At 40.6% G+C, this 26,768-nt stretch overlaps 1 protein-coding gene across 2 annotated transcripts in view; it reads left to right on the forward strand.

The window, feature by feature from the left end:
- The window catches only part of RSU1 (Ras suppressor protein 1), a 254,842-nt gene that overhangs the window by 135,351 nt on the left and 92,723 nt on the right, over positions 1 to 26,768 (forward strand). For both annotated transcript variants that reach the window (XM_011968103.1, XM_011968104.1), the window contains one exon: positions 12,240 to 12,372. In XM_011968103.1, the coding sequence (XP_011823493.1) occupies positions 12,240 to 12,372 (133 nt within the window). The remainder of the gene's footprint in view (positions 1 to 12,239; positions 12,373 to 26,768) is intronic.

Consider the following 26,768-nt stretch of genomic DNA (forward strand, 5'->3'; position numbering starts at 1 on the left):
CTAAATAGATTTAATTTTTTCTTTTATTTAAAATTTTAAAGTTCTAATGTTAAAAATTTTATCCTTGTGAAAGAAAAGATATTTTTTTAGAGTATGGTCCTTCAGCCAGAAACACCATCATCCCCTAAGAACTTGTTAGAAATGCAAACACTAGGGCTTCACCCAAGACCTATGAAACTAAAAACTCTAGAGGTTTTAGTCATTCTGTAAGACATATTCTGATGCACACTCAAGTTTGAGAACCGCTGCTTCAGTAAATCTGGGAAACAGAAAAGGGTAGCATTTATGATCTGTCGTCCAAAAATAACCACTTTAAATTCTGAGATTTTTTTCCAGTCTTTTCTCTGTTCATATGCATATACACTTATATGTGTATTTCTTCTAGTCTTTTTCCTATACACTTGTGTATATCTTCTGTTCTAAAAAGTTATGATCATGCTATATAAGTTTTATAGCCTTCATTTTGACCTTCAATATTATGTCATGACCATTGCCTCATGTCATTAAATTTTATTTGAAAATATTTTTAATCATATGGCTACATATTACACCATCCTCTGAGTGTCTCATGAACCTACTCCCTAGACATCTGAGTTGTTTCTAGTTGTTCAGAAGGACATTAGCAGCACTCAGTTGAAAATCTGTATTCATAAATCATTGTTAATATGAGTGATTATTTCCTCAGCATAAATTTATTACTAGGGTGGAATTACCAGGTCACACAGTATGAACATTTTCACAGCTCTCAATATAAATTGCCAAATTGCTTTTCAGAGGAGAGGTGCCAGTTTGGATTGTAACCAGCAATGCAGGGAAAATGTTTGTCCATTCCTCTAACCCAACCAACCCTGCTGTATTAGTCTGTTCTCGCACTGCTATAAAGAAATACCTAAGACTGGGTAATTTATAAAGAAAAGAGGTTTAATTGGCTTAGAGTTCTGCATGGCATATAGGAAGCATGATGCTGGCATCTGCTCAGCTTCTGGGGAGGCGTCAGGAAACTTAAAGTCATGGCAGAAGACAAAGGGGGAGTGAGATGACTCACATGGTGGGAGCAGGAGCAAGAAAGGAAGTGGGGAGGTGCCCCACACTTTTAAACACCCAGAGTTTATGATTACTCGCTGTCACTAGAACAGCACCAGAGGGATGTTGCTAAATCATTCATGAAGGACTATCCGTATGGTCCTGCCACCTCACACCAGGCCTTACCTCCAACATTGGGGTTTACAGTTCAACATGAGCCTTGGGCAGGGTCACAGATCCAAACGGTATCATTCTGCCCTTGGCCCCTCCAAATCTCATGTGCTTCTTACATTGCAAAATACAATCATGCCTTCCCAACTGTCCCCCAAAATCTTAACTCATTGTAGCATTAATTCAAAAGTCCAAAGTCTCCTGAGACAAGGCTGGTCCCTTCCACCTGTGAGCCTGTAAAATAAAAAATAAGTTTGTTACTTTCAAGATACAATGGAGATAGAGGCATTGGGTAAATACTGCTGTTCCTAGGGAGAAATTGGCCAAAAGAAAGGGGCTACAGCTCCCATGGAAGTTCAAAACCCAGCACGGCAGTCATTAAATCTTAAGACATCAAAATTATCTCCTTTGACTCCACGTTCCACGTTTAGGGCACTCTCATTCCAGAGATGGCCTTCCAAAGCCCTGGATGGCTCTACCTCTGTGGCCTTGCAGTGTTTAGCTCCTGTGGCTGCTCTAATGGGCTGGCATTGAGTGCCTGCAGCTTTTCCTGGTGCAGGGTTCAGCCTGTCAGTGGATCTACCATTCTCTGGTCTAGAGGTTGGTGACCCTCTTCTGATAGCTCCAGTAGGCGGTGCCCTGGTGGAGACTATGTGTCTGGGCTCCAACCCCATATTTCTCCTTCACACTGCTCTAGTAGAGGTTCTCCATGAGGGCTCTGCCCCTGCAGCAGGCTTCTGCCTGGACATTCAGGCTTTTCCTTACGTTCTCTGAAATCCAGGCAGAGGCTTCCAATCTTCAGCTCTTTCACTCTGTACACCTGCTGGCTTAACACGACATGGAAGCCACTAAGTCTTATGGCTTGCCCCTCTGAAGCAGTGGTCCGAGCTGTACCTGGGTCAGAGGTAAAGCAGTGGCCCGAGCTGAGCCATGGCCAGAGGTAAAGTGACTGGGATCCAGGAAGTAGTATCCTAAGCAGCAGGGCCTTGGGCCTGGCGCAGGAAACTGTTCAGTCCTCCTAGGCCTCCTGGCCTATGATGGGAGGTGTCCCCACGAAGTTCTCTAAGATGCCTTTGACACTTTTTCCCCATTGTCTTGACTATTAGCACTTGGCTTTTCTTTACTTATGCAAATTTTTACATCCTGCTTGAATTCCTCTCCTGAAAATAAGCTTTACTTTTCTACCACATGATCAGGCTGCAAATTTTCTAAACTTTTATTCTCTGCGTCCCCTTTAAATATAAGTTACAACTTCACATTATTTATTTGTTCATGAGTATGAGCATAGGCTATCAGAAGCAGACAGGCACATGCTGAGTGCTTTACTGCTTAGAAATTTTTTCCACGAGATACCCTAAATCATCACTGTCAAGTTGAAAGTTCCACATATCCTTAGGGTAGGGGCACAGTGCAGCCAAGTTCATTGCTAAGGCATAACAAAAGTGGTCTTTACTCCAGTTCCCAATATGTTTCTAATTTTCATCTGAGATATCCTCAGCCTAGACTTCACTGCCCATATCACTACCAACATTGTGGTCATAACCATTCAAACAGTCTCTGGGAAGTTCCAAACTTTCCCTCATTTTCCTGTCTTCTTTTGAGTCCATCAAACTCTTCTAACCTCTGCCCGTTACCTAGTTCCAACATCACTTCTACATTTTCAGATATCTTTATAGCAATGTCTCACTCCTCAGTACCAGTTTTCTGTATTAGTTCTCACACTGCTGTAAAGAAATGTCTGAGACGGAGTAATTTATAAAGAAAGGAGGTTTAATTGGCTCACAGTTTCTCAGGCTGTACAGGAGGCATGATCCTGGCATCTGCTCAGCTTTTGGGGAGGCCTCAGGAGCTTACAGTCGTGGCAGAAGGCATGAAGGAGCGAGTTGGTTTACCTGGTGGGAGTAGGAGCTAGAGAGAGAAGGGAGAGATGCTATGCATTTGTAAACAACCAGATCTCGTGATAACTCACTGTCACAAGATCAGTACCAAAGATCAGTTGCTAAACCATGAAGGACCACCCTCCTGATCCAATCACCTCCCACCAGACTCCACCTCCACCATGTTGAATTACAGTTCAACATGAGATTTGGGCAGGGATGTGAATCCAGACCACATCACCTGTGAATTATAGTACTTTTGGCTTTATGTTAGTTTGTAGGAGGATATTTTTGAATTGTAAATGAGTAGAATGTACAGCTCGGTCTTAATGAGAGGTTTTCTAGTCATTGTATTGACTTACATCTGTATATTCAGAAGCCCAAATGGTAGATACTGTTTTGGGCCTTCTGTCTTAATTATAGATGTAATGGTTATTATTTTCTAAAGTTTACTCTTCCAATGTTTTGTGCCCCTCACTTGACATAGACTACTATTTTTGTGTAGAGAATGTTATAGCTCTTTCAAAGGTCTTCTATAGAATAAAAGTAACCAGGCAATATGGATGGCTTGACAAGCCCATATATCTCAGGCCATAGGGATTAACTAAGTGCTAGAGGACCTAGGAAGAGAAAAACAAGTTGTTTCTGTCTGTAGTATTACAAATCAATTAAACAACTCTATGTATTATTCATATTAAATCTTGCTAGCGGGACAGTTGTGGAAAGGGTCTGAGATAGAATGTTAAGCAAATGCTAAACTAGCCAGATAAATGTATTATTTAGGTGGCAGAACTATTCGTTTATGATAAACAGCCATGGTGAAGGCTGTTTTGTGATAACTTTATTGATTCTGTATAAAGTAATGATACCAAAACATATTTGTTGAACGTGTATTTATTTCGGTTTACGTTGCAGCAGTCAGCTTCTCACTGGGCTTTCTAAGGTACCTGAGGCTCCCTTGGTGCTAACATTTCCGTCTTCCCGGGAGGTTGGAAGGATGTCCTCCTCTCACCCCCTACCAACTGGGGAACTTAAAGGAAGTGAGGATCATGGGGGTATGACAAGGAATGGCCGAGCACAGCCAGGGAGCACAGCAGAAGACTCCTGCTAGAGAGTCTTGGAAACTCCTGCTAGGTGCAGAAGACTGCTGCTGCCTAGAAATCTCTCAGTCCTCACCCGAGCATAGTGGCTTATGCCTGTCATCTCAACACTTTGGGAGGCCGAGGCGGGTGGATCACTTGAGATCAGGAGTTTGAGACTAGCCTGGCCAACGTGGTGAAACTCCATCTCTACTAACAATAAATAAAATAAAAAAACAAAATTAGCTGAGCTTGGTGGCACATGCCTGTATTCCCAGCTACTTGGGAGTCTGAGGCAGGAGAGTCACTTCAACCCAGGAAGTGGAGGTTGCAGTGAGCTGAGATCGCACCACTGCACTCCAGCCTGAGTGAAGAGCGAGATTCTGTCTCAAAATAATAATAATAATAATAATAATAATAATAATTAAAGAAAAAGAAGAAAAAGAAATATTTCAGTCCTCTAAGAAATGAAATCAGTGCTCCTAAATTTTATCTTAACCCTACTTTTGATCACAGACCTTTGCGAATCTTATGAATGGGTGCTTTTCTCAGAAGAGTGCCTCCGTGCAAATTTTGCACTCAATTTCAGGGGTTTAAGAATTCCTTGAGGGGACTCTTATTTTAGGCAGACTGCCTTCAAGTATACATTTTCTTACTTTTGGAGGTTTTACTTAATAGCAAAAATCTTATTTTCTATTTTCAAAGTGCTTTCCAGTTTATGGAACCATTTTGTATGCACGTTTTGGCCCCTGTCCCCAGTTCTATCAGTTGGTAGTGTTATTCTCACTTGGCAGATGAGGTAACTGAAGCGCAACAGAGTGTAAGAATTTGCCCAAGTCAGTGAATGGTTCTTGGAATCAGGAGCCAGATCCACCAGATTTTTTTGTCCGTTATGTCCTAACATTACCTGAGCAGTAAAAAGGAAATCTGGCAAGCAAAAACAAGATTGCCTCCCACATTTAGAAGAATGATTGAGAAATCCTAAATGGATGCCAGGTTTAAAACATAAATTATTTACTTAAAAGCCATTTCAACTTGCAATGTAAGGCAACCTTGGAGGTGACTGTTGAGGATGGCACTGTTCTGTTGCTGGTTAATTATATTTATAAGCAACTGAGAGCTCCTTCTATCCCTTCTTAACCTGGACCACAGATATCAAATGGCCAAGAAGAGCATTGGATGGAAACAATGTAAAATGCTATTTTTCTTCTGGGCCTCTTCGCTTCAGGGCCTCTTCACACCAGCACACACTTATATCAGGTGCTGCTTGTGTTGGAACTATTTGTTAGGATGGTGGTTTTCTCTTTTTAAATCTTTTTTTATGTAAGTTGTACTATCTTCCCCGACTAGATCCAAAGAGTAACCGTTTATTTTAGTATGTGTCTTAAAGCAGCAATGCAATGCATGTATTAAATGTACAGAATGCCTCTTTTAAAAATGTGTTGCTGGAAAGGCCAAGCAGACAGTTGCCGGAATGACAGTGTGGCCTTGCGTTCCCCACAGAATAAATTTGAGAGCTCTCATGAGACATCCCAGCTTACGCTGCATTGATGATGCACAGAAAGAAAAGCAACCTCAGACCTAGATTCTCTTTCCGCTTAGGGCATTATAGACCGTCATCTATTACGCAGGCAGAAGAGAATGGGCCACAAGCATGATGTTCACTGCGATAGGCTATACTTAAATTAAGAGATATTGTTTTGTACCAATTAGTATGCACCATGTGCTTTGAATTTGTTTTTGACAACTCCCTTTCAATGTACTTTAATATTTTTAAATTATGAGAATAATCCATACTTGTAACAACATGGAATTCTCCAAATCGATAATTCATGTTTTATCCTTTGCTCTGCTAGTTCAACCTCCTGCCCCACCTTAATTTGAGAAAACCAACATTAATATTTCCCTTATTTGAGAAAATCAACCTTAATAACTTAATATTATTCTTTTCTTCTTTTACACATAAACATTTAGTCATATACATACATGGATTTCTTCTGTATTTTTTCAAAAATTGGTTGATAGCAAGCTTAGTACATTCTTATTTTTTTTATTACAGTTATAGACCTCCCTCCAGGTCAGTGCATACAAATAACTCTATTTTAATAACTGAATGGCATTTCATAGTATGGCTATAGCACATTATTCTGCTTATCACCTGGGAATGAAATTTCCGGTTGTTTCCAATGTTCAGTTATTGCAGACACTGTCTGTTACAATATGAGCATTTTATAGGCCTTCTGATCATTTTCCACTCAATAAAGTGAGTTACTAAAGAAGTGAAGTAGGAACTTTCCAGAGTCAGCCATTTGTCTATAACCATGCACTGCTATAATTAGTAGCCTAGCACATCATACTGAGAATTATGGAGACTTATGTGTAGAATCTTTGTCTATGTGGGAGCGTTCCTAAATGTAGCTTTTATTTTGTATTGGAGTCTTCTGTGGTTAGCTTCCATGTGAGGATTCGCTGCAGAGAGGAGGTGATCTTTCAGCTGTTATTATGTCCAATCTTGATCCCTTCTGAGCAAATCAATTACTTGGGTTTGGACAAATCTAGTATAGTAATGATGGACTGTACCCAATCAGCCACTTTTTTTTTAGTTTTACCTTGTTAGACCACAATCTTATATATTTATGAGTGAATGAGAGAGCATGGATTTTGGAGTACATTAATTTAAAAACGCTCTCTGTGGTATTATTTTGAAATTAGGAAGGGGAGGGAATGCTACTTTGATAACATGAAAAATTTGCCCAGATCGCCTCGATTGCTTACTATGTGATAAATGGTGCTGCTAGGCAGCATTTTTCAGGATTTTGAATACTCAGGAAGAATTCTTAGAGTGTGATTATGGAAACAACCAATTTCCATAAGTGAAAATGAGCATGCTTATTAATGGGGCTGCAATTGCCTATTGCATTCAATCACATTTATAACCAGCAAGGAGAATGAGTGTTTTGCATGATTTAATGTTTACACAGTTGCAGTTGCATGGCAAAGCTTGCTGTACTAGAGGCTTTGGAAAGAAGCATATGTGGTCCTTTTGCGGGTAATAAAATGGAAAATCCAATTTGCAATTGCAGAATAAGCCTCTGAGTGATATACGATCTTCATAGCAGCATCGGTCAGAGGGTCACTGCTAATCACGGTGCTGCCTGGCTTCCCCAGTGGCCTGCGCCTTCCGACTGAGGAGTGAGCAAAGTGAATCTGTGTCTGGGAGCCAGCCAGCGTGTCTGTAGACGCACCACTTTCTAGCTTATTAGATCCTCTTTGTCACAGTGCTTAATCCTGCTGCCTGCTCCTTGTTAGAACACCACCAGAGCGCCGCTCAGCCTTCTAATAAAGGGGATGGGTGAGGGCTTCTAACTCAACGCACTGAAGCGTGCGGCGTCAGGGCGATTGCAGGCTGACTGACAGCGGGGTGAGATGCTTCCTGCATGTTATTACTTAAAAGGGAACCTACCTCCGACAGCTGACAGACGAGCTCTGCTGAGGCAATGGTAACTTGTTGCTAGGCCAATATGAGTCGGGTGTCATCTTTTCACACAGTATAATGGCCAGCTTTACTCTAATTATATTAACCCTCTTCTGAAATTGCTTCATCCCTGACTGGTGCAGAGTGAGGAAAGAGAACCCAGAGACAAATCGCTTGCTGGGAGGATCGCAGCGCTACAGAAACAGGTATTGTGTTATCCACCGGTGACATTAAGTTGGAAAACAAAACAAGCATGCCCTATTACAGCAAGTCCCGGTTCTAACTCCGAAGAGACATTGCTCTGTTTGGCTCGCGCAGTTTCCATCCCTGTCATTTATAATAGTTTCCTCCTTTAAGGATTGCCCTGGACATTATACCTGGGTTTCATGGTTCTTTGTTAAAAAGAAAGAACAACATCAAACAGGAAGCTTTTTTCTTTGCTTTTTTTCCCCAGTGAACCCTAATCATTCTTTTCTATTAGGCTCCTAAGTTCAGGTAGCTTTAGGAAGCACTTGTGAATTTAATTTAGTAGCATTGCTTAATACTGAAGTAAGCAGATGAGGGTGGGGAGGGTAACCCAGTCATCTGTCCCTTCCTTCCCACTCCCCATCCCAGCTAAAATGTGCGGAAAGGTTGAAAGTGATATAAGTGAAGATGATCATGAATAGCCTGTGGTCCTTTCTGTTAACCCTGAGTTGCAGACATTAGCGTGTGACTCCTTTTCCCTGAAGGGAGTATGTCTAGCTCTCATCCAGTGTCTCCTGTGTGCTCCAGTTAGCAGCCGTCATTAGCAATCTGTGATGCCTCTGCCGTCTCCACTGACAGCACCTAAATAGAGACATCACTTGGGATTGACAGATCTCCAGGGGGTTGCAGGCTTCAGACAAAAGGGCCCAGAGAACATGGCTGACCTTTCTTGGCATTATTCTCCTTCCATGAGTGGCAGTCAGGGACCATAGAACTTTAGTGTATTATTTTCAGAGGATTACCACTGAAAAGACTGCATGCTTAGTAAGATGCTGTTAATAAGTTAACAAGAGGCAGGCTGTGTGCGTTCCAGAGTGGTTTTGCAAGCCATCAGTAGTAGAACACGGGTGCTTCTTTCCTGCAGAAACACGTACCTAGTCCTTAAGTTTAAGGAGGGGCCTTTAAAACCAGCTTTGCTTATAACATACCTCCAGTTTCAGATGATCGGGGCAAGCCTTGGGGACTCGGCGGAAGCAAGCTTGTGATGCAGGCTAGAGGAGTCTCTTCCCCTCGTTACCCCAAGCAAGTCTTCCCAGGGCAAATTTGAAATCGCTGAGGCTTGTGTGTGTCATCCTTCCCGGATCCTTTCCCTGCTCCACGTTGTTCTCATGCTTGCCAAAGTCCCTGAAAATACAGTGTAGTAAGAAATGCTCTGTGCCCAAATGTAGCTGATTTGCCGCCTCTTTTCACTCTTCCCAAAGTGGGGGGGAAAAAAAGGTGTGTTCCTGCAGTTCCCCTCTGAACCAGATGTTAAAAACAAAGCACTTGTGTAAATGATTGAATATCCTGGATGCTTCTTCAACAGAATAAAATTCTACCAACTAGAAGTTCTGACTATATTTCTCATTAGGATAACCAATTTTGCAGAAGAAGGAAAGATATTTAGGGCAAAATACTCACTAACTAGAAAATCCCCTTAGCTTAGGAATTCATTTCTGTCCTATTCCATAAATATGCAGTTTATACTTTCATGGCTTCTGCTGCTTTTCTCTCATCCACTTTGCAATACACTTATTTTTTATTTTCTTTTTTTTAAACATTCTTGCTCTGTTACCCAGGCTGGAGTGAAGTGGCGCCATCTTGGCTCACTGCAACCTCTGCCTCCCAGGTTCACGCAGTTCTCCTGCCTCAGCCTCCCGAGTGGCTGGGACTACAGGTGCGCACCTCTGCGCCTGGCTAATTTTTGTATTTTTAGCAGAGGCGGGGTTTTGCCCTGTTGGCCAGACTGCCATGTGGTCTCGAATTCCTGACGTCAAGTGATCCACCCACCTCGGCCTCCCAAAGTGCTGGGATTACAGGCATCAGCCACCGCGCCTGGCCAAGAATACACGTATTTTTTCCAACCACCTCAAGTTTATTTTTTTCATAGTTGATTCTATGCTGATGTCTGTGGGCAGAGATTAGAGGCAGGAAGATGACAAGATGTAAGCATAGGCTGTTCTCAGGTGAATGTTTTAAGACACGTTGAGCTCCAGCACTGCCATCCCCACCTGATGAGGACATTGCTGCACCGTGGTGACTGTTGTGTGGTTTGTAACCCCTTCCCTTACTAGCCCTGGCTCCTAAGCACGATGGGCAACATACCATTGTGCACATAAAATACGACACGTCAGAAATAGACTTGTTTTTACATGGATGGCTTCTTTCCAGGAATGTATATTATATTCATTTTTAGGAAAAGAGAAAATTGGAGAAAAAAAATCGTGAAGGAATTATATGGAAGACAAGATATATTGAGTGCAGCAAACTAGATTTTAAGAGGAATTAGGAATTATAGAGAAATGTAAACAAGGGGTCAGTTTCATTCTTGGGACTCTAAAAACCCCCTCCCTAAGTAAAGATAAAAACAAAGATCGATGGCAGCCCCTTGCCAACAAGATCAAACCCAGGTGAGATACTCAGCTAAGCAGAATGCATACCACTAAGGGTTTTCATTGGCCCTAGGCAGCTTTCTGACTCATAGTTTAGAGAATCAAGCTCACTGATTTCCCAAGTGACTTAATATCTGACTAACGATGTTTCACCATTAAGATGAGGAAATTGACAATATTGACAATCTTGGAGAGAAATGGATCTGCTTATTTTTGTACTGAGCGCCAACAAATTCTTAGTAGCTTTGGGAAGATGATGAATTACTCTATGTTAATATTTAGTAGTGTCTGTTTTCTTTAAAAAGATTCTGTGAAATTGTAGTCATTTTTCTTTTCTTTGTTTTTCTGAGTAGTTGCAAGTTCATAGAACAAAAAGGAAAGATTCAAAGTATCTATTATTTTGTTTTAAGGAGCAATATTGCATTATCTTCCTCATAAAAAATTTCATTTATCCTTTCATTTCCGAAGCTCAGATCAGCTAGGCAATGATTTGCTTTGTGCTATACTTGCATCCCAGAATATGTTTTCATTGTCCTGAGTTACCATCTGTGAAAACATAGACAGTAGAGCCTGGGAACAGCAACAACATGTAACTTCAGTTGTGTCTTAGAAAGAATCATTGCTGTATCTCTAGGTTCAAACAGTCCCAGGCCATGGACGAGAAGTCTGAAAATTGATATCCTCAGTAGGACTTTTAGGGACAGACCTCCACATACATCCCTGCTGCCTAACTTCTCTTTCTCTGTTTCTCATTTTCATAGGTGAGTGCATTTTAGGAAGTTCTTTCACGCATTGCCTTTTCCATTTTTGAATACATTAAAAAAAAAAAAACCAGTCAACTGGTCGTCAACAGAGCATATCCAGATAAGGGGTGCTTGCTGGCTTTTTTAGGCTACCTTCATTAACTCAGCCTTATCTAGATTGATATGTAACCTGATAGCCTCACCAAACACTGTAGGAGTATGAGATTGACCGGGTGTGGTGGCTCCCGCCTGTAATCCCAGCACTTTGGGAGGCCGAGGCAGGCGGTTCACGAGGTCAGGAGATCAAGACCATCCTGGCTAACATGGTGAAACCCCGTCTGTACTAAAAAAATACAAAAAATTAGCCAGGCGTGGTGGCGGGCACCTGTAGTCCCAGCTACTCAGGAGGCTGAGGCAGGAGAATGGCGTGAACCCGGGAGGCGGAGCTTGCAGTGAGCCAAGATCACGCCACTGCACTCCAGCCTGGGCAACAGAACGAGACTCCATCTCAAAAAAAATAAAAATAAAAAATAAAAAATAAGGAGTATGAGATTGAGCATCAGCTTGAAGTCTTCACGCTGGCTTTTTCATCTTGGGCATGTTAGTTAATTTCCTTAAGTTTCCATTTCTTTACCTACAAAGTAATATTAGTATCTGACCTTACGGATTGCTGGAGAATGAAATGAGGAATGATTTTAAAAGGTCATTAGTCTTTAACACTGCCATGTTAATGAGATTCATTTAGGGCTGATTGCGAGATGTGCTTATGCTCTTATACTTGAGTGACAACAGTTTGACTTGGGTAACATTCCTGTCTTTCTCCATTCATACGCTGTCTTGATTGATGAAAAAAGTGGTGTTGATCAGATTGGGTCCAGATCAGCCAGGACAAGGCGTGATGCATACTGACATTGTCAAGATAGAATTTCAAGTGGTTTTCATATTATCACTTGTCTTAATCTTGAACAGGTCATTTTTGTCTCTGCAGCAAATATCTCCTTCCCTCCGCTCTGCTTCCCTTTTCCATCTGTCTTCTTTCTTCCTTTCTTTGTTCTTAATTTCTTGGGCCAAGGTACTGTCATGACTGTGTACCTGTGATGACTCAGGTTAAGAAATTTAAAAGACATCAAATGATCCGAGAGGTACTTAGGGTTTGATTTAGGGTACTTAGGCTGTGTTTACTGAGAAGGACTTCTTAGACCTGCTCCGTATTGGATGAAGTGACCTTCACTTTTTTTTTTTTTTTCCTCCAGGAAACTTGGATTTAACTGGTCAGAAGCAGGTATTCAAAGCAGAGAACAATCCCTGGGTGACCCCCATTGCAGACCAGTTCCAGCTTGGTGTGTCCCATGTGTTTGAGTATATCCGTTCTGAGACATACAAATAGTAAGTAGACTCTGATTTTCTGAAATAGTAGACTGTGATTTTATAGTATTTATAATTATGTCTTTAAAAATATGTGACAGTATCCTATTGGTGGCAGTTAACACTTAGCATTTTAAAATGTTCTATTAAAAGCTGCATGTTGGCCAGGTGTGGTATGGCTCACACCTGTAATCCTAGCATTTGGGGAAGTCGAGACTGAAGGATTGCTTGAGCCCAGGAGTTTGAGACCAGCCTGGGCAACATAGCAAGACCCCATCTCTACAAAAGAAAAAGAAATTATCCAGGCATGATAGTGCCTGCTTGTCATTGTAGCTGACCCCTGAACAACGCAGGTTAAAAGGCCTGCTTGTCATTGTAGCTATTCTGGAGAATCACTTGAGCCCAGGAGATTGAGGCTGCACTGAGCCGTGGTCATGCCCTGCACTCGAGCCTGGGTGAGAGAGCAAGACCCTTTCTCAAAAGAAAAAAACAAAAACAAGAAAAACAGCATGTGGTCATTGTCTCTACTTGTAAATTGTTTTTTATTGACATTTTCAAGGGAATTTTTACCGATTTTCTTCAGAGAATTTTTGAGGTATTAAATTAGTTGAATGTTCATGGCACTAAGGAAATTCACCATTCAGATGAGAACATATTTTTTTCTTCTGTGAATGCAAAGAATTACAAGTGTTCTGAACAAAATTGTTAAGCAGTTTATTTATAAAATCAGTAGAGAGTACTAGCAATGCGTCATTCTATTACAGAGAAGCTTTTACTCTAGTGAGATGATAATCTCTTAGAGAAAAGGAAAAGGCAGGAGAGGAAGCGGAATCTGCCAGCTTAAAGTCACAGCACCAAAATACCTCAAGTCCTCACTCCAGGTGAAAGGAGTCTGTGCAAAACTGTCCCAAAAACCTCACCATTCCTGCTTCTTTCTTCCTCCATGTGTCAAGGCTGAAAGGAATTCTGCCACTTCCACGTGCTTCTGTTGTTATATCTACCATCATTATTTTCCTACCTTATCCCAGTCCCCAGCTGCAAAACAAACTGTCATTTATCACAATGGTTGCCTGACCCCAAATGCTGAGATCTAGTATAATTTTAAGCATCTACAAAACAGACAAAAACATCCATAGTTAAATGTAATCTGTTTTTGTTTCCAGCATCAACTTTTAAAATTTATTTTTAATTAATTAATTTCTTTTTTTAAGAGACAGAATCCCACTGTATTGCTAGACTGGAATGCAGTGGCACAGTCACAGCTCACTGCAGCCTCAAGCACCTGGGCTCAGGCAATCCTTCCACCTCAGCCTTTCAAGTAGCTGGGACTACAGGCACATACCACCATGCCCAGCTAATTTTTTATTTTTTGCAGAGACGGAGCCTCCCTATGTTGCCCAGGCTGGTCTCAAACTCCTGGTGTCAAGCAGTCCTACTGCTTTGGTCTTCCAAAGTGCTGGGATTACAGTCATGAGCCACCATGTCCAGCCTGGCACCAACCTTTGGGAATGTCCCAACTATTGGAAGAAAGATAGAAGATTGCTAAAGGTCACATTTAGTTAAGAGTTTCGTTTCTTTTTTTTTTTTTTCTTGGTATCAGAAGTATGTCCCACACTCAATAAAACCCTGTGAATCTGTGCCAGGCCAGTGGGTCAGGATTGATTGGCAGGGCAGAGCCTCTGCCCAGAAATGACTGGCTGCGTTCCTGTAGTCTTGCAGCCTGAGCACCATGCTCCTGGTCAGACATTGCTGTGGCCATGTTTCCACCAGACAGAAACAGAGAAGACAAGCTGTAAAGAATAATGGCCTGCCTGAGCACGGTGGCTCACGTCTGCAACCCCAACACTCTGGGAAGCCAAGGCGGGTGGATCACCTGAGGTCAGGAGTTCGAGGTCAGCCTGGCCAACACGGTGAAACTAAAAATTCAAAAATTAACTGGGCATGGCGGAGGGGCGCCTGTAATCCTAGCTACTCAGGAGGCTGAGGCACAAGAATTGCTTGAGCCAGGGAGGCAGAGGTTGCAGTGAGCCGAGATTGTGCCACTGCACTCCAGCCTGGGTGACAGAGCGAGATTCCATCCCCAAAAAAGAAAAGAAAAATGAACAATCGCCTTAAAACGAAATATACTAAAATTGCCAAAATGATACCGTATCTTCCTATATAAAAGCAATGTAAAGCATGGTTTAGATTATTTTAGACAATACTGTGACACTTACAATATAAGTCTAAAGCTTACCTTAAGGATAAAATGTGAGATAGGTATAGGATGTGTATTAATTCTTTCATAAGCCATATAGATATGTACAGTTATTACAGATTCAATCTTTTTTAAAAAAATATGAATATAGCTCACCCTTGGAAATTAGTTAATTATGAAAATGTGTGAAAATATAGTCACAAATTAGCAGATGATTGTTTATCTTGTTCCTTTTAAATTGTTAATCATTCCTATCATGAGTTTTAGAGGGCTTTAATTTTTTCTTAGTATATGGGAAGCTATTTAGAGCTTGGTTTGTACAGTATCTTGAAAAAAGTTATTCTGTATATGATAGTATACAGAAAAATACATGAACAAACTCCTAGCCATCTGGAATTAGAGGAAATTCTCTATTATTCTGGTTAACAATTTTTAATTTTCAATAGATGAGCTTATAATTTACAAAGGATGAGAACACATCGCATATGAAAGTGCTTTTAATTTTAAAAGGTTAAATTGTGAGTTTATGGATTTTGTATTACCTCAAAGTAATTATTAAGCAATTAATCACCATTCTGCACTGTTACAGACTGTTTTAATTTATTTGAACGTGGTTAGGATTCTGGATAAATGAGAGGTATTATAACATAATTGGTGTATCTGTTTTTATGTCTGTTATTAGCATCCTATTTTGGGGGGTTGGCGTAGTCTAAGCATTGTGTCTACTAACTTTTGCTGTTTCATTTCCTCCTGGAGACTTGGATTACTTTTTATGCAGTTAAGTCAACATTCAAAAGCTTCGGTAGGCTGGGTGCAGTGGCTCACGCCTATGATCCCAGCACTTTGGGGTGAATCATGGGGAGATTCACCATGAGGTGGGTAAATCAGTTGAGGTCAGGAGTTCAAGACCAGCCTTGCCAACATGGTGAAACGCTTATTTCTATTCAAATTACAAAAATTAGCTGAGTGTAGTGGTGGGCACCTGTAATCCCAGCTACTAGGGAGGCTGAGGCAGGAGAATCACTTGAACCCAGGAGGTGGAGGTTGCAGTGAGTTGAGATGGCGCCACTGCACTCCAGCCTGGGTGACATAGTGAAACTGTGTTTCAAAAAAAAGAAGCAGAAGCTGCAGTAAGCATAGGAGAGCCATTGCCCCCTTTCCACTGGGACCAGTTGGTTCCATAATGGCTGCTTTTAGGGGCATCGACATGATCCTCTGCTGGGAGGTCACAAGGGACATGAGCTTTGCTAGGGCGGGGGCCTGCTGTGAGTTCTCTTCTCTCCTCCTTGGGAAGGAGAAGAGGGTTGGTTACTTTGTGTATTTGAGTTTTTTGGCCTTCTCTCATTCTCCTGTAGTAGCTGTTGTCATCCCTTTGTCAAACATACTAGCCCAAAAATGGACTGTTAGCCGATAAGACAATAAGTCAAACTTTTAGTCATTAAAAAAATAATAATAACTGTACAAAAATGTCACTGCTGTGTTTCACCAGATTAACACACACTGATTTTCAAAATTAAGGGCCTCCTTTATATGAACAGATCTGTACTATATTAGTATATCCTCATATAATTAGAACCCAACTCACCTCTTGGTTTGAAGCAGCCATTTCATAATTAGGGAATTTTTAATATCCTATCTGAAAAATATTATGCAAATTAGCAGGTACTTGGTGACTTTAAAAAAATGTTTTATATGTGGCAGCCTTCGGGGGGAGGCAGTTTATTCATGATACTCATAGTTTTTTTAAAAAAGCAAATTTAACATTCATTGCCATAGTTTTTGATCTTCTATTCTAAAACTTACAGTTCCTACTTTTCACTTCTTTGTCTCTGTTGTTTAAGCCGCGTACTTCCCCTTTATTAAAGGCAATCCTTATATATTTATCAGTGTCTGTGTGTTGCGATTGTGTATTTATCTGTCTATCTTTAGACTACCATTGAAAGCATACTTTTGGTTTTGGCACTTAAAATGCCTGTGAACCTCCTCCTCCTTCCCCCACCCCAACCTCTTTTTTCTAACCAGTTAACCCATTACCTAAATGAGAGGAATAAAGAATGAAAAAACTTACCGTAATGTTTTCTTTTCATTCATGTCTGTGGTCAACGTTCACAGTGACCTTCCTCGGGGTACATCCTCAAGTTCCTCTGAGTCTAGGGCAGAGAATATGGATGATCTGATTTATAGGCTCTAATGGACTCCAAGGGGAGACATGGATGCTTGAAACAAAACAATGAATTCGTGTGTCAGCAGAATTAAAATACTTGGAGATGACTTAGCTTCATGAAGACGGGAATTTGTTCCGTTAAGCAGGAGGGGTGTGGCTGGTAGGATGTTGAGGTACAGTACTTCAGAGGTGGCTCTTTGGAAGTGACATTTTGGGGCATTAATCACGGCCCCTTCATCGTGTCTCAGGTGGAAGCTGCTCTCTGTTCATCTTTCATGCCTTCCACAGGGGAACCTGTTGGCTGGTGTCATTGAGTTGCTGGTTAACATAAAATGACGTGCTTGGTTGGGTGTTTGAAGCTCACATCCTACGCACATCATTATGTTTTTAAACTGTTGCTGAGTTATACAATCATGTGTTAACTCTTTATTTGGTGGTGGTTGTCTCTTTGACCTCTTTTATTTCTGTGAAGCAGAATTATGATGGAATACTCACCACTTGTTAAGTTTCCAGAAGGTAGATTTTTCTCCCCCTAGGAGCGACAGTCAGGTTGAAGTCAGCACCCTTGACAAGATTCTTTGTGAAAGGGGGTAACTCACACTTTCCACATTTCCATCAAGGAACGTGGATAGCAAGTGCAAGCCATTTTAAAAGCTGACAGGTAAACTCTTGTCAACAAGTTAACAAAAGAAGAGGTTTGACAAATGTTATGCTGAAAATGCATCCGTTGAAAGAGGTATTTGGCAAACAGGCGTCATCGTGAAAACTGCAATTTGCCAAGCATGGCAGTCCTAAAGCCTCATTTCCAGCATGGCATCACTCAAAAGATGCTTCCTCGTCATTTCTGCCTTGTCTTTTTCATCTTTCTTTTCTCTCTCCAGGAAAGTTCCCTGCTCATGTGTTTTTTGTGTGTTCCATTTTTTTAACCTTAAATGAAGTCCAGCCATACTATTATTCATATTAGTTAACAGAAACATTTTAATAAAGCAGTCTTTGGTGAATGATGGGAAACCATGAGATAAAAGCTAAGAATTCCTCTTTATTAGAAATCTAGCCAAATAAACCATACTGTTTGATTTATAAGGAAGCATTCTTTTGGCTGTTGGTTATTGTTTTTCACATGGTTTTACTTGTGAAATTAAAGCTAAGTAATGTTTTATTTTTCTTCTGCACTCTGTGCAAACCTGTTACAAGCTATAATGGACATAAATGGCCTTTATTAAACAACTACTATATCCTCTAATGACTGCTGAGTCAGTGGCCTAGAAATTCTTTAAATAACTTCACTGATATAACCGGTTCACCAAAAAGCTAGGACATTTCAAACCTAATAGGTGAGCCCATTCATTTTAAAATAGCCCTTCACTATAGGAAATTATCTCTAAGAAAAGCTTAATAAACATATGATGAAGTGTAAATGGGTGCACAGAGCTAGCAGATGGTTTTACAAATATCTTCACAAAGATGGAGGAGAGGGTTAAATTTCCAGGATCTTTCTAGTGGTTAGTAAATTGAGCATAGTGACAATCAGTATGTAGAACAATGTAGACTCTTCTTTTTCATTGCTGTATCTGAAAATAGCCCAAATTAAGCCACAGAAAAACAATATTTCTGTGTAGTAGACATAAAAATGAAGAACTATTTTGCTTTAAAGCTTTTTTTTTCCCCCCCTTAGAGACACAGTATCACTTTGTCACCCAGGCTGCAGTGCAGTGGCGCCCTGATAGCTCACTGCAGCCTTGATCTCCAGGACTCAAGCAATCCCACTGCCTCAGCTTCCCTAGTACCTGGGACTACAGGCACACACCACAACGCCTGGCTAGTTTTTTATTTTATTTTTTTGTGGAGATGGGATCTTGCTATGCTGCCCAGGCTACTCTCAAACCCCTGGCCTCGAGAGATTTTCCTGCCTCAGCCTCCCAAAGTGCTGAGATTACAGGCATGCACCACCGCGCCTGGCTTTTAACATAAAGATTGTTTTTGCTTTTTAAAAGTTGACTATGTATTCTCTTCCTGGTGATACATATTTTCTTTATAAATGCTACATATTTATATTATTTTTTCTTTTTTTTTTTTCTGAGACAGAGTCTTGCTCTGTTGCCCAGGCTGGAGTGCAGTGGTGCAATCTCGGCTCACTGCAAGCTTTGCCTCCTGGGTTCACACCATTCTCCTGCCTCAGCCTCCCAAGTAGCTGGGACTACAGGTGCCCACCACCACACCCGGCTAATTTTTTGTATTTTTTTTAATAGAGACAGGGTTTCACTGTTTTAGCGAGGATGATCTCTCGATCTCCTGACCTCGTGATCTGCCCACCTCAGCCTCCCAAAGTGCTGGGATTACAGGTGTGAGCCACTGCGCCCAGCCTGTTTTTTCTTTTTTAAAGTTGAAAATGCATTATCACATTTTATCCATAATATATGACTCAAAAAGTTTTGGCATCTCTGGACCTATTTGCAAGAAAATATGTTGCATTTAACCAGTATTGCTGAAGAGTATTAGAGAAAAGGGAAACCCATATAGTATGTTATATTTGGGGTGGTATTGTGTCACATCTCTTATTTCATGTTAACTTCAATGACAAAATTAGGTAGCGTCACATTTTAAAACACAAAGAGCTCCAGAATGTTTATCCTACTGAATAAGAGTAAGCCAGTTTGTAATATTAACTTTTGAAGGCTGGGTGCAGTGGCTCATGCCTGTAATTCCAGCCCTTTGAGAAGGTGAGGCAGGAGGATTGCTTGAGCTCAGGGAGTTCAAGACCAGCCTGGGCAACATAGTGAGACTTCATCTGTATAGAAAATGAAAAAAATTAGCTTGGCATGGTGGCACATGCCTGTAGTCTCAGCTACTCGGGAGGCTGAGGTAGGAGGATCCCTCGAGCCCAAGAGGTCAAGGTTGCAATGAGCTGAGATCACACCGCTGCACTCCATCCAGCCTCAGTGACAGAGCGAGACCCTGTCTCAAAATAATAATAATAATAATAGTTTGATTTTTGGTTTAATTGCCCAACTGTTCCTATATGTGGTCATGAGGCATTAATTACCCTGCTAAATTGTTACCTCCCTTTTTAATATGACAGGAGGAATACAGACGATGTAAGGAAGAATACATAACAGTTCTTACTCTCTTCTAAGTGTTTTGATAGATTTCTTAGTATATTTTGCATTTAAAAGGATTTTGTTTTCTGCCTTGTAACTTGGTTAACACTATTATTCATATATACTTCACAGGTAACTAGTATTTTTCCCTTTTTTGCATTTTCATAATTTATTCAATATATGTTGTTTTCACAGGCTTTTGAGGCTTTACTTTTCTATAATTTTATAGCTCATGCAAAATGGTTCAGTTTTTTAAATGTCCTTGTTACCATTTGATATTTCCCAGACGCTTGGATTCTGTGAGTTAAGTTGGGAACTTCCATCCCCTAATCCTATGAAAGTAAAAGGTGAAACTCTACTAAGGTGCAAAAACCAGCTTTGGGAGACTAGCTGTATTCCTGAAGGCATCTAGTAAGACTCCATTTTATACGAGTCCTATTCTGGAATGTTTTTCACTGTGATATGCAGTAGATGCAAGTAAAGACTTGGAAAATGTACCCTCCCATATCCACGTTGCTTTCTTCACTACTTTCCTCTGGTCCTTTAATGTGGTCAGTCCTCCAGCACTCTATGCTTGCCTAGGAGCTCTGACTGGGACCTGGTAGGCCCGGGTTTGACCAGTGAGAAAAAACTCTATGCTCCTTGCCTTTTTTACTCAATGCAATTTGCATTTTATTCAATGACTGGTGTGCTTACCTTTGAAGAGTTGTGGATAGCTCTTAGAGGGGGCGTAGGAGCAAAAAACTACAGCTGCAACATCAAAGGGAGAAGAGAGATTTATCCTGAACCCTGCACTACAAAAGACTTTTCCATAGGACTTTAAAGAGTAAAACTATCTCAGTCTCTCTGTGTGTATCTCTGTCCTCCTATTCCAGTCCCCTCTTTCACCTGTTCCCTTCTCCATCCCCCTCACTCGATTGTTGACTATCAAGCCTGCATTTGGCATGCCTTATACAGCTCCTAATATGGAGCATGATACATTACAGTATCAATTTCAGGTAAATAGAATATAGATAATTTGTCTCACTTGACAGAAGGAAAATAAATATCAGCTAGAGTCCATCCATACTCCAAAAATCCCAAAATGTGTCAGGTTACGTTGTCTTCAAGAGGAGCTATTCTGAACTCTTTTTGGATGCTGTTCATTCGATATAATCATATTGAACTATTGGATATTGACCTCAATGAAGTGAAATTGGTCAACTCTACATATTGATTATTAACTCCCAGGAATCTTAAAAGTTCAATGCTTGATACTTTCTATTCAGCTAAGATGAATTATTGCCTGCATTTGCTGTTTTTATTTGAGAGATAAATTTAAAAGTGGCGCTTTTATAATCAAACAAAACTGTCTGTGGTTTCTAATCTCTACACAGTAATATCTTGTTTTATTACATGCTGGTTTTTTATTGAGCTTTAGTGTCTTATTCTGGCCAGGCATTGTTGGAGGTTTTGTGGGGTTTTTTAAATTTTTAATTTTTGGCACTTAAGGGTTCTTCTGTGTTGTCATTTATTTTAGATTAAAATGCAAAATGCTGTGAAAGGAGTTTCAATCAGCTTTATCAGATAAAAAACTTAAATGTGAGTTATGTTCACAGGCATTTATCCATGCCTCAATGTATTCATCAAGCATTAAGGAAATAACTTACCATATTTTCTTCTACTGTGTTTGCATATTATATTATTTGTTTATAAGACTCTTGATTTTTAAAAAATGTAGTCAAGAAGAAAATATTATCCACTCTAATAGTTCTGTCTGAGACTCATGAACCAGAGTGACTCCATCGTGAATGGGAGCTGGGTAAAATGAGGCTGAGACCTGCTGGGCTGCATTCCCAGACGGTTAAAGCATTCTAAGTCACAGGGTGAGATAGGAGGTCAGCACAAAATACAGTTCATAAAGACCTTGCTGATAAAACAGGTTGCAGTAAAGACACCAGCCAAATCCACCAAAACTGAGATGGCGATGAGAGTAACCTCTGGTCGTCCTCACTGCTAGCCTCCCATCAGTGCCATGACAGCTTATAAATGCCATGGCAATGTCAGGAAGTTACCCTATATGGTCTAGAAAGGAGAGGCATGAATAATCCACCCCTTGTTTAGCATATCCTCAAGAAATAACCATAAAAATGGGCAACCAGCAGCCTTTGGGGCTGTTCTGTCTATGGAGTAGCCATTCTTTTATTCCTTTACTTTCCTAATAAACTTCCTTTTACTTTACTCTGTGGACTCGCCCTGAATTCTTTCTTGGGTGAGATCCAAGAACTCTCTCTTGGAGTCTGTATCGGGACTACTTTCCTGTAACAGTTCATTTTTAAATAATCTCATTTGGTTTTGTTTGGTTTTGAGACGGAGTCCCGCTCTGTTGCCCAGGCTGGAGTGCAGTGGTGCGATCTCGGCTCACTGCAACCTTTGCCTGCTAGGTTCAAGTGATTCTTTTGCCTCAGCCTCCCAAGTACCTGGGATTACAGGCACACACTACCATGCCTGGCTAATTTTTTTGTGTTTTTAGTAGAGATGGGGTTTCACTATGTTGGCCAGACTGGTCCCAAACCCCTGACCTCAGGTGATCCGATCACCTCGGCCTCCCAAAGTACTGCGATTATAAGCATGAGCCACCACACCCGGTCTAAATAATCTCATTTGGAACATACGCAATTCTGTCATTGTCAGAATGCACATACCTTATATTCTCTATCCAATTAGGTAGTGTTTATTTAGAAATTAAATTATTGAAGTTTTGGTTATTTTTTATGGCAGGTTAATGAATAAGTACAGTGGCTTTTGGATGTTTCTTTTTCTTTTCCTGGTGACAGCTGATTTCATCTTTACTGTTTGTATTCGTTTGCTTGGGCTGCCATAACAAAGTACCACAAACGGCGTGGTTTAAAAGCAGGAATTCATTGTGTCACATTCTAGAGGCCGGAAGTGCCAGGTCAAGGTGTCAGCAGGGTTGGTTTTTTCTGAGGGCAGTTAGGGAAGGGTTTGTCTAAGGCCTCTCTCCTTGACTTGAGATGACGCTTTTACCCATATGCTTCTTTACATCATCTTCTCTCTACATATCTCTGTCTCTGTGTCCAAAGCTCCCCATTTTGCAAGGACATCAGTCATCCAGGGTGAGGGCCCACCCTAATGACTGCATTTTAACTTGGTTATCTCTGTAAAAACCTGTCTCCAAATATGACCATTGAGGACTAAACTCTGATTTTTTTTTTTTAATCTTGCCCAAATTCCTATCTAGGAGTTTGGGGAGTCATGCTCTACAAACTATAAATTCCCATCAGATGGGTTTTATTTAACCCTATATATCCTGACTTACTTTCCAATCTGACTCTGGCATAACATTACGTGACAAAGAAGAAAATAAAAATATTTCACCCCAAAACATGTTTCTTTGCCATATTTTGTAATGGCCCTGCAAAGCCATGCTTTGTGGGGGAAAACGTGTGTCTGTAAAGAATCTCTACTAACATAGCTGGATCTTTTTCTTTCACCGCCCTCCCAATCCTGAGGAGATGAACTGAGTGTCTAGCACCCCTTATAGGTCTGAATAGGGAACATTTGTCATCTGTTGTCTGTAAGGACAGCCACTATGAGACTTCAAGAATCTTGGTCTCCACAATCTTTTCTCTTAACCTGAGCATTTCCTTTCTATTAATCCCAGGTCTTAGACAAACTCAACCGTCAACCAGAAAATGTTTAAATCTACATAAAGCCTGGAAGACCCGGCTTCGAATTGTTTGAAGTTGAGCAATTGAATTGAAGTTGAATCGTTGAACTGCCTTTGGACCAAGCCAGTGTATTTCTCAAATGTATTTAATTAATGTCTCGTGCCTCCCTGAAATGCATGAAACCAAGCTGCGCCCCAACCACCTTGGGCACATGTTCTCAGGACCTCCTGGGGGCTGTGTCAGGACCACGGTCACTCATATTTGCCTCAGAATAAATCTCTTCAAATATTTTACAGAGTACAAAAGGGTACTCTTTTTGTTGACACCATATTCTGAGGTACTGGGGGTTAGGACTTCAACAAAAAAGTATTTGGTAAATTTGCCATATAAAATAACCAAAACTTCAATGATAATTTACACAATCTCGATATAAACACCATCAATTAAAAGTATGTGCATGTCAAAGGCGATAGAATTGTTTGTTTTCCCAATGAGAAGATTTACAAATTAACCATCATAGTGGAAAACAGTATTTTCTGGGCTATTTTTTAATACCATGAGCCTTATAAACACATATGAAATAATATACAAACACAATAGAATGAAATATTTATTGTTACTCAGATGCCCAGAAATGGCATTCAGTTCTTTATGAGTTTATTCCTTCTTTTTCCTCTCTTCATCTGTAGCCTCTACACCTTCACAGGGAGGCATATTCTGTTTATGAGCCAGTGCGTTTAAATGGCTAAGTCTTGACCCATGCCCGTACCACACACACACACCCCCATCCCACTCTTAAGACTTGGGTCTCAACATCATGTTATTCTCCAAAAATGCACATTTACCACTGTTTCATTGTAAGGAATGGCAGAGGGGTCTGTGTTGTTTTTAATCTTTTAAGAATGGTCCCTATTAAAACAAAAGTTGCTTCGAATTTGAAGATGCATTAGGAATGAAAGGTACCTAACAAACCGCCTCTTTGTGCTGTTTGGTAGAGAATTCATGAAGGGAGGGTTCCACAGAGTACCAGCCCCCACTGTTTCCTTCACTAGAATCTAAGGAGGGCATGTGTGGTGTGGAGGGTCTTGGTGTGTGTGTCATGTGATGGGACCCCCTCCAGTATGTGTGGAAGCTGGGACCTGTGTGGTCCTGTCTGATGGGTGTTGGAGTTTTGTTACAGGAAAGGGGTCTCGATCCAGACCCCAAGAGAAGGTTCTTGGATTTTGCACAGGAAAGATCCAGAGTCTGCAGTGCAAAGTGAAAGTAAGTTTATTAAGAAGGTAAACTGGTAAAAGAACAGCTACTCCATGGACAGTAGGGCATTCCCAAAAGTAAGAGGAGGAACGTGTGTCCACCCTAGGTAACATGCATATGTGTGTGTGTGTGTGTGTGTGTGTGTGTGTATGAAAGATTTTAAAAGACCATGGGGAGATGTGCTCTGCTACTAGGGTTTGTGATAGAGGATTAATTTTCTTAATTACCGTAGTTTGCAAGAATCAATATTATCTTTAAAGCAAAATTAGGAAGGCCTTTGTTCTCCAGATATCAGGATATCAGAACACTCCCAAGTCTGGGTCTGTTTAGTCAACATTATCAGTCTGTTCCCGTAACTGTAAGCATCTAGAGGCTAGGAATGCCTACCTTTCTGGGAGTGCAGCCCAGCAAGTCCCAGCCTCATTTTCCTAGCCCTCACTCAAGATGGAGTCGCTCTAGTTTGAACGCGTCTGAGGGTTTTGCCCCATAGCGTGTGGAGTCAGAGATTTCCTGTTCCATCTTGGGACTCTGGTCACCACATCTGGAGCCCTCATGATTTTTGTCTCATTTTTCCTACCTTGTCCCAGGAGATCTATGGATTAGTGGATACTGTCAAGAGACACAGAGTTCTCTTCTTGTGTAATGAAGACTGGCTTGCTTTCTCAGCATGCCGAGAGCGGTATCAAAGATGGAGTGCTTGTTTTCATAGGATGCACCATGCTGTAAAGAGACAGTGACTCTTCTGTGAAACACTAAGGAAAAAGAAGGGGAAATAAGGCATATAGGACTTGTTAGAGGAAAAAGACTTCAGGTGGAAATGGATTGATTTTTATTATGAATTTGAACTTTTAAAAATCAAAATAACATTTTTAAACATACAGACGGCATATATATATATGGCATATACATAGGAGTGTTCTTAGATTGCTCATCTTAGAGGTGGCTCTAGTGCCAGTTTTCTCATGGCAGATGACCTCATCCCAGCCACCTCAGCTTCCCCATCTGCAAAGCTCAAGTTTCAAACTAGATCATCTCTGAGGGTCGTCCTAGCAATGATTTCTAATCCTCAGTTCTTTATTTTTCTAGAAAACGTATTTTATTATTGACATCAATTAATTATTTTTTAATTCAATTTAATTCTTAAATTTGCCTCCCATCTGAATTTACTTTATCGATTTTTTTTAACGCAATAGAAGACAATGATGACCCTGAACACAAATTGTTACAGGAAAATGGATCCAAGATAAAATTACCAGATCAACCTTTTTATTCCATATTTTATGGAATATCTAATAGATGTTTGGCAGTAACTTATTCTTACACATGAATTCCTGACAGTTTCGATTCTTCAGACTTATGAATCAGTATAGTCAGCACCAGAGCAATTTTATGAGACTTACCAGTCATCAAAAATTTATTATCAGATAAATCAAAGAAACAACGAGCATCTTAATAGGGTAGAGAAAGTGGCATGTAAAGGATCATTTAAGACGGTGCTTTTTGTCAGTTGTGCATTATATTTACAACCAATATCTAAGAACTTACTCATAATTTCATGCAAATAGTCAGCAGGGTGATAGTTGCTGTCTTAGGTAAACCTTTTCTCTGTTTTTCTCCAGCAGCATGTTGTGTTTGGTGTAACTATAAGGCTAAGACTGCTAAATAGACACAAGATAGGAAGCATTGTTTTCCAATGTTAAGCCTATAGCATTTGTTTTAAAGCAGAATCTCCATTTTCTTCTGGATTTTATTACAGTTGTCATCCAAAATTAAGAGTTACTGAGCTCAGCCCTTTCCCTTGGGAACAAGGTGCTAAACTTGAGCTCTTTGTTTTGTTGTTTTGTTTTTTTACAATATAGTTTGGATATTTGTCCCCACCCAAATCTCATGTTGAAGGTGAGGCCTGGTGGGAGGTGTTTGGATCATGGGGGAGATCCCTCATGACTGGCTTTTGCCATCCTCTTGGTGATGAGTGAGCTCTCTCTCTGAGTTCACACAAGATCCAGTTGTTTAAAACTGTGTGCCACCTCCCT

The sequence above is a fragment of the Mandrillus leucophaeus genome, unplaced genomic scaffold (genome assembly GCF_000951045.1).
Source record: "Mandrillus leucophaeus isolate KB7577 unplaced genomic scaffold, Mleu.le_1.0 Scaffold83, whole genome shotgun sequence".
Classification (NCBI taxonomy): Eukaryota; Metazoa; Chordata; class Mammalia; order Primates; family Cercopithecidae; genus Mandrillus; species Mandrillus leucophaeus.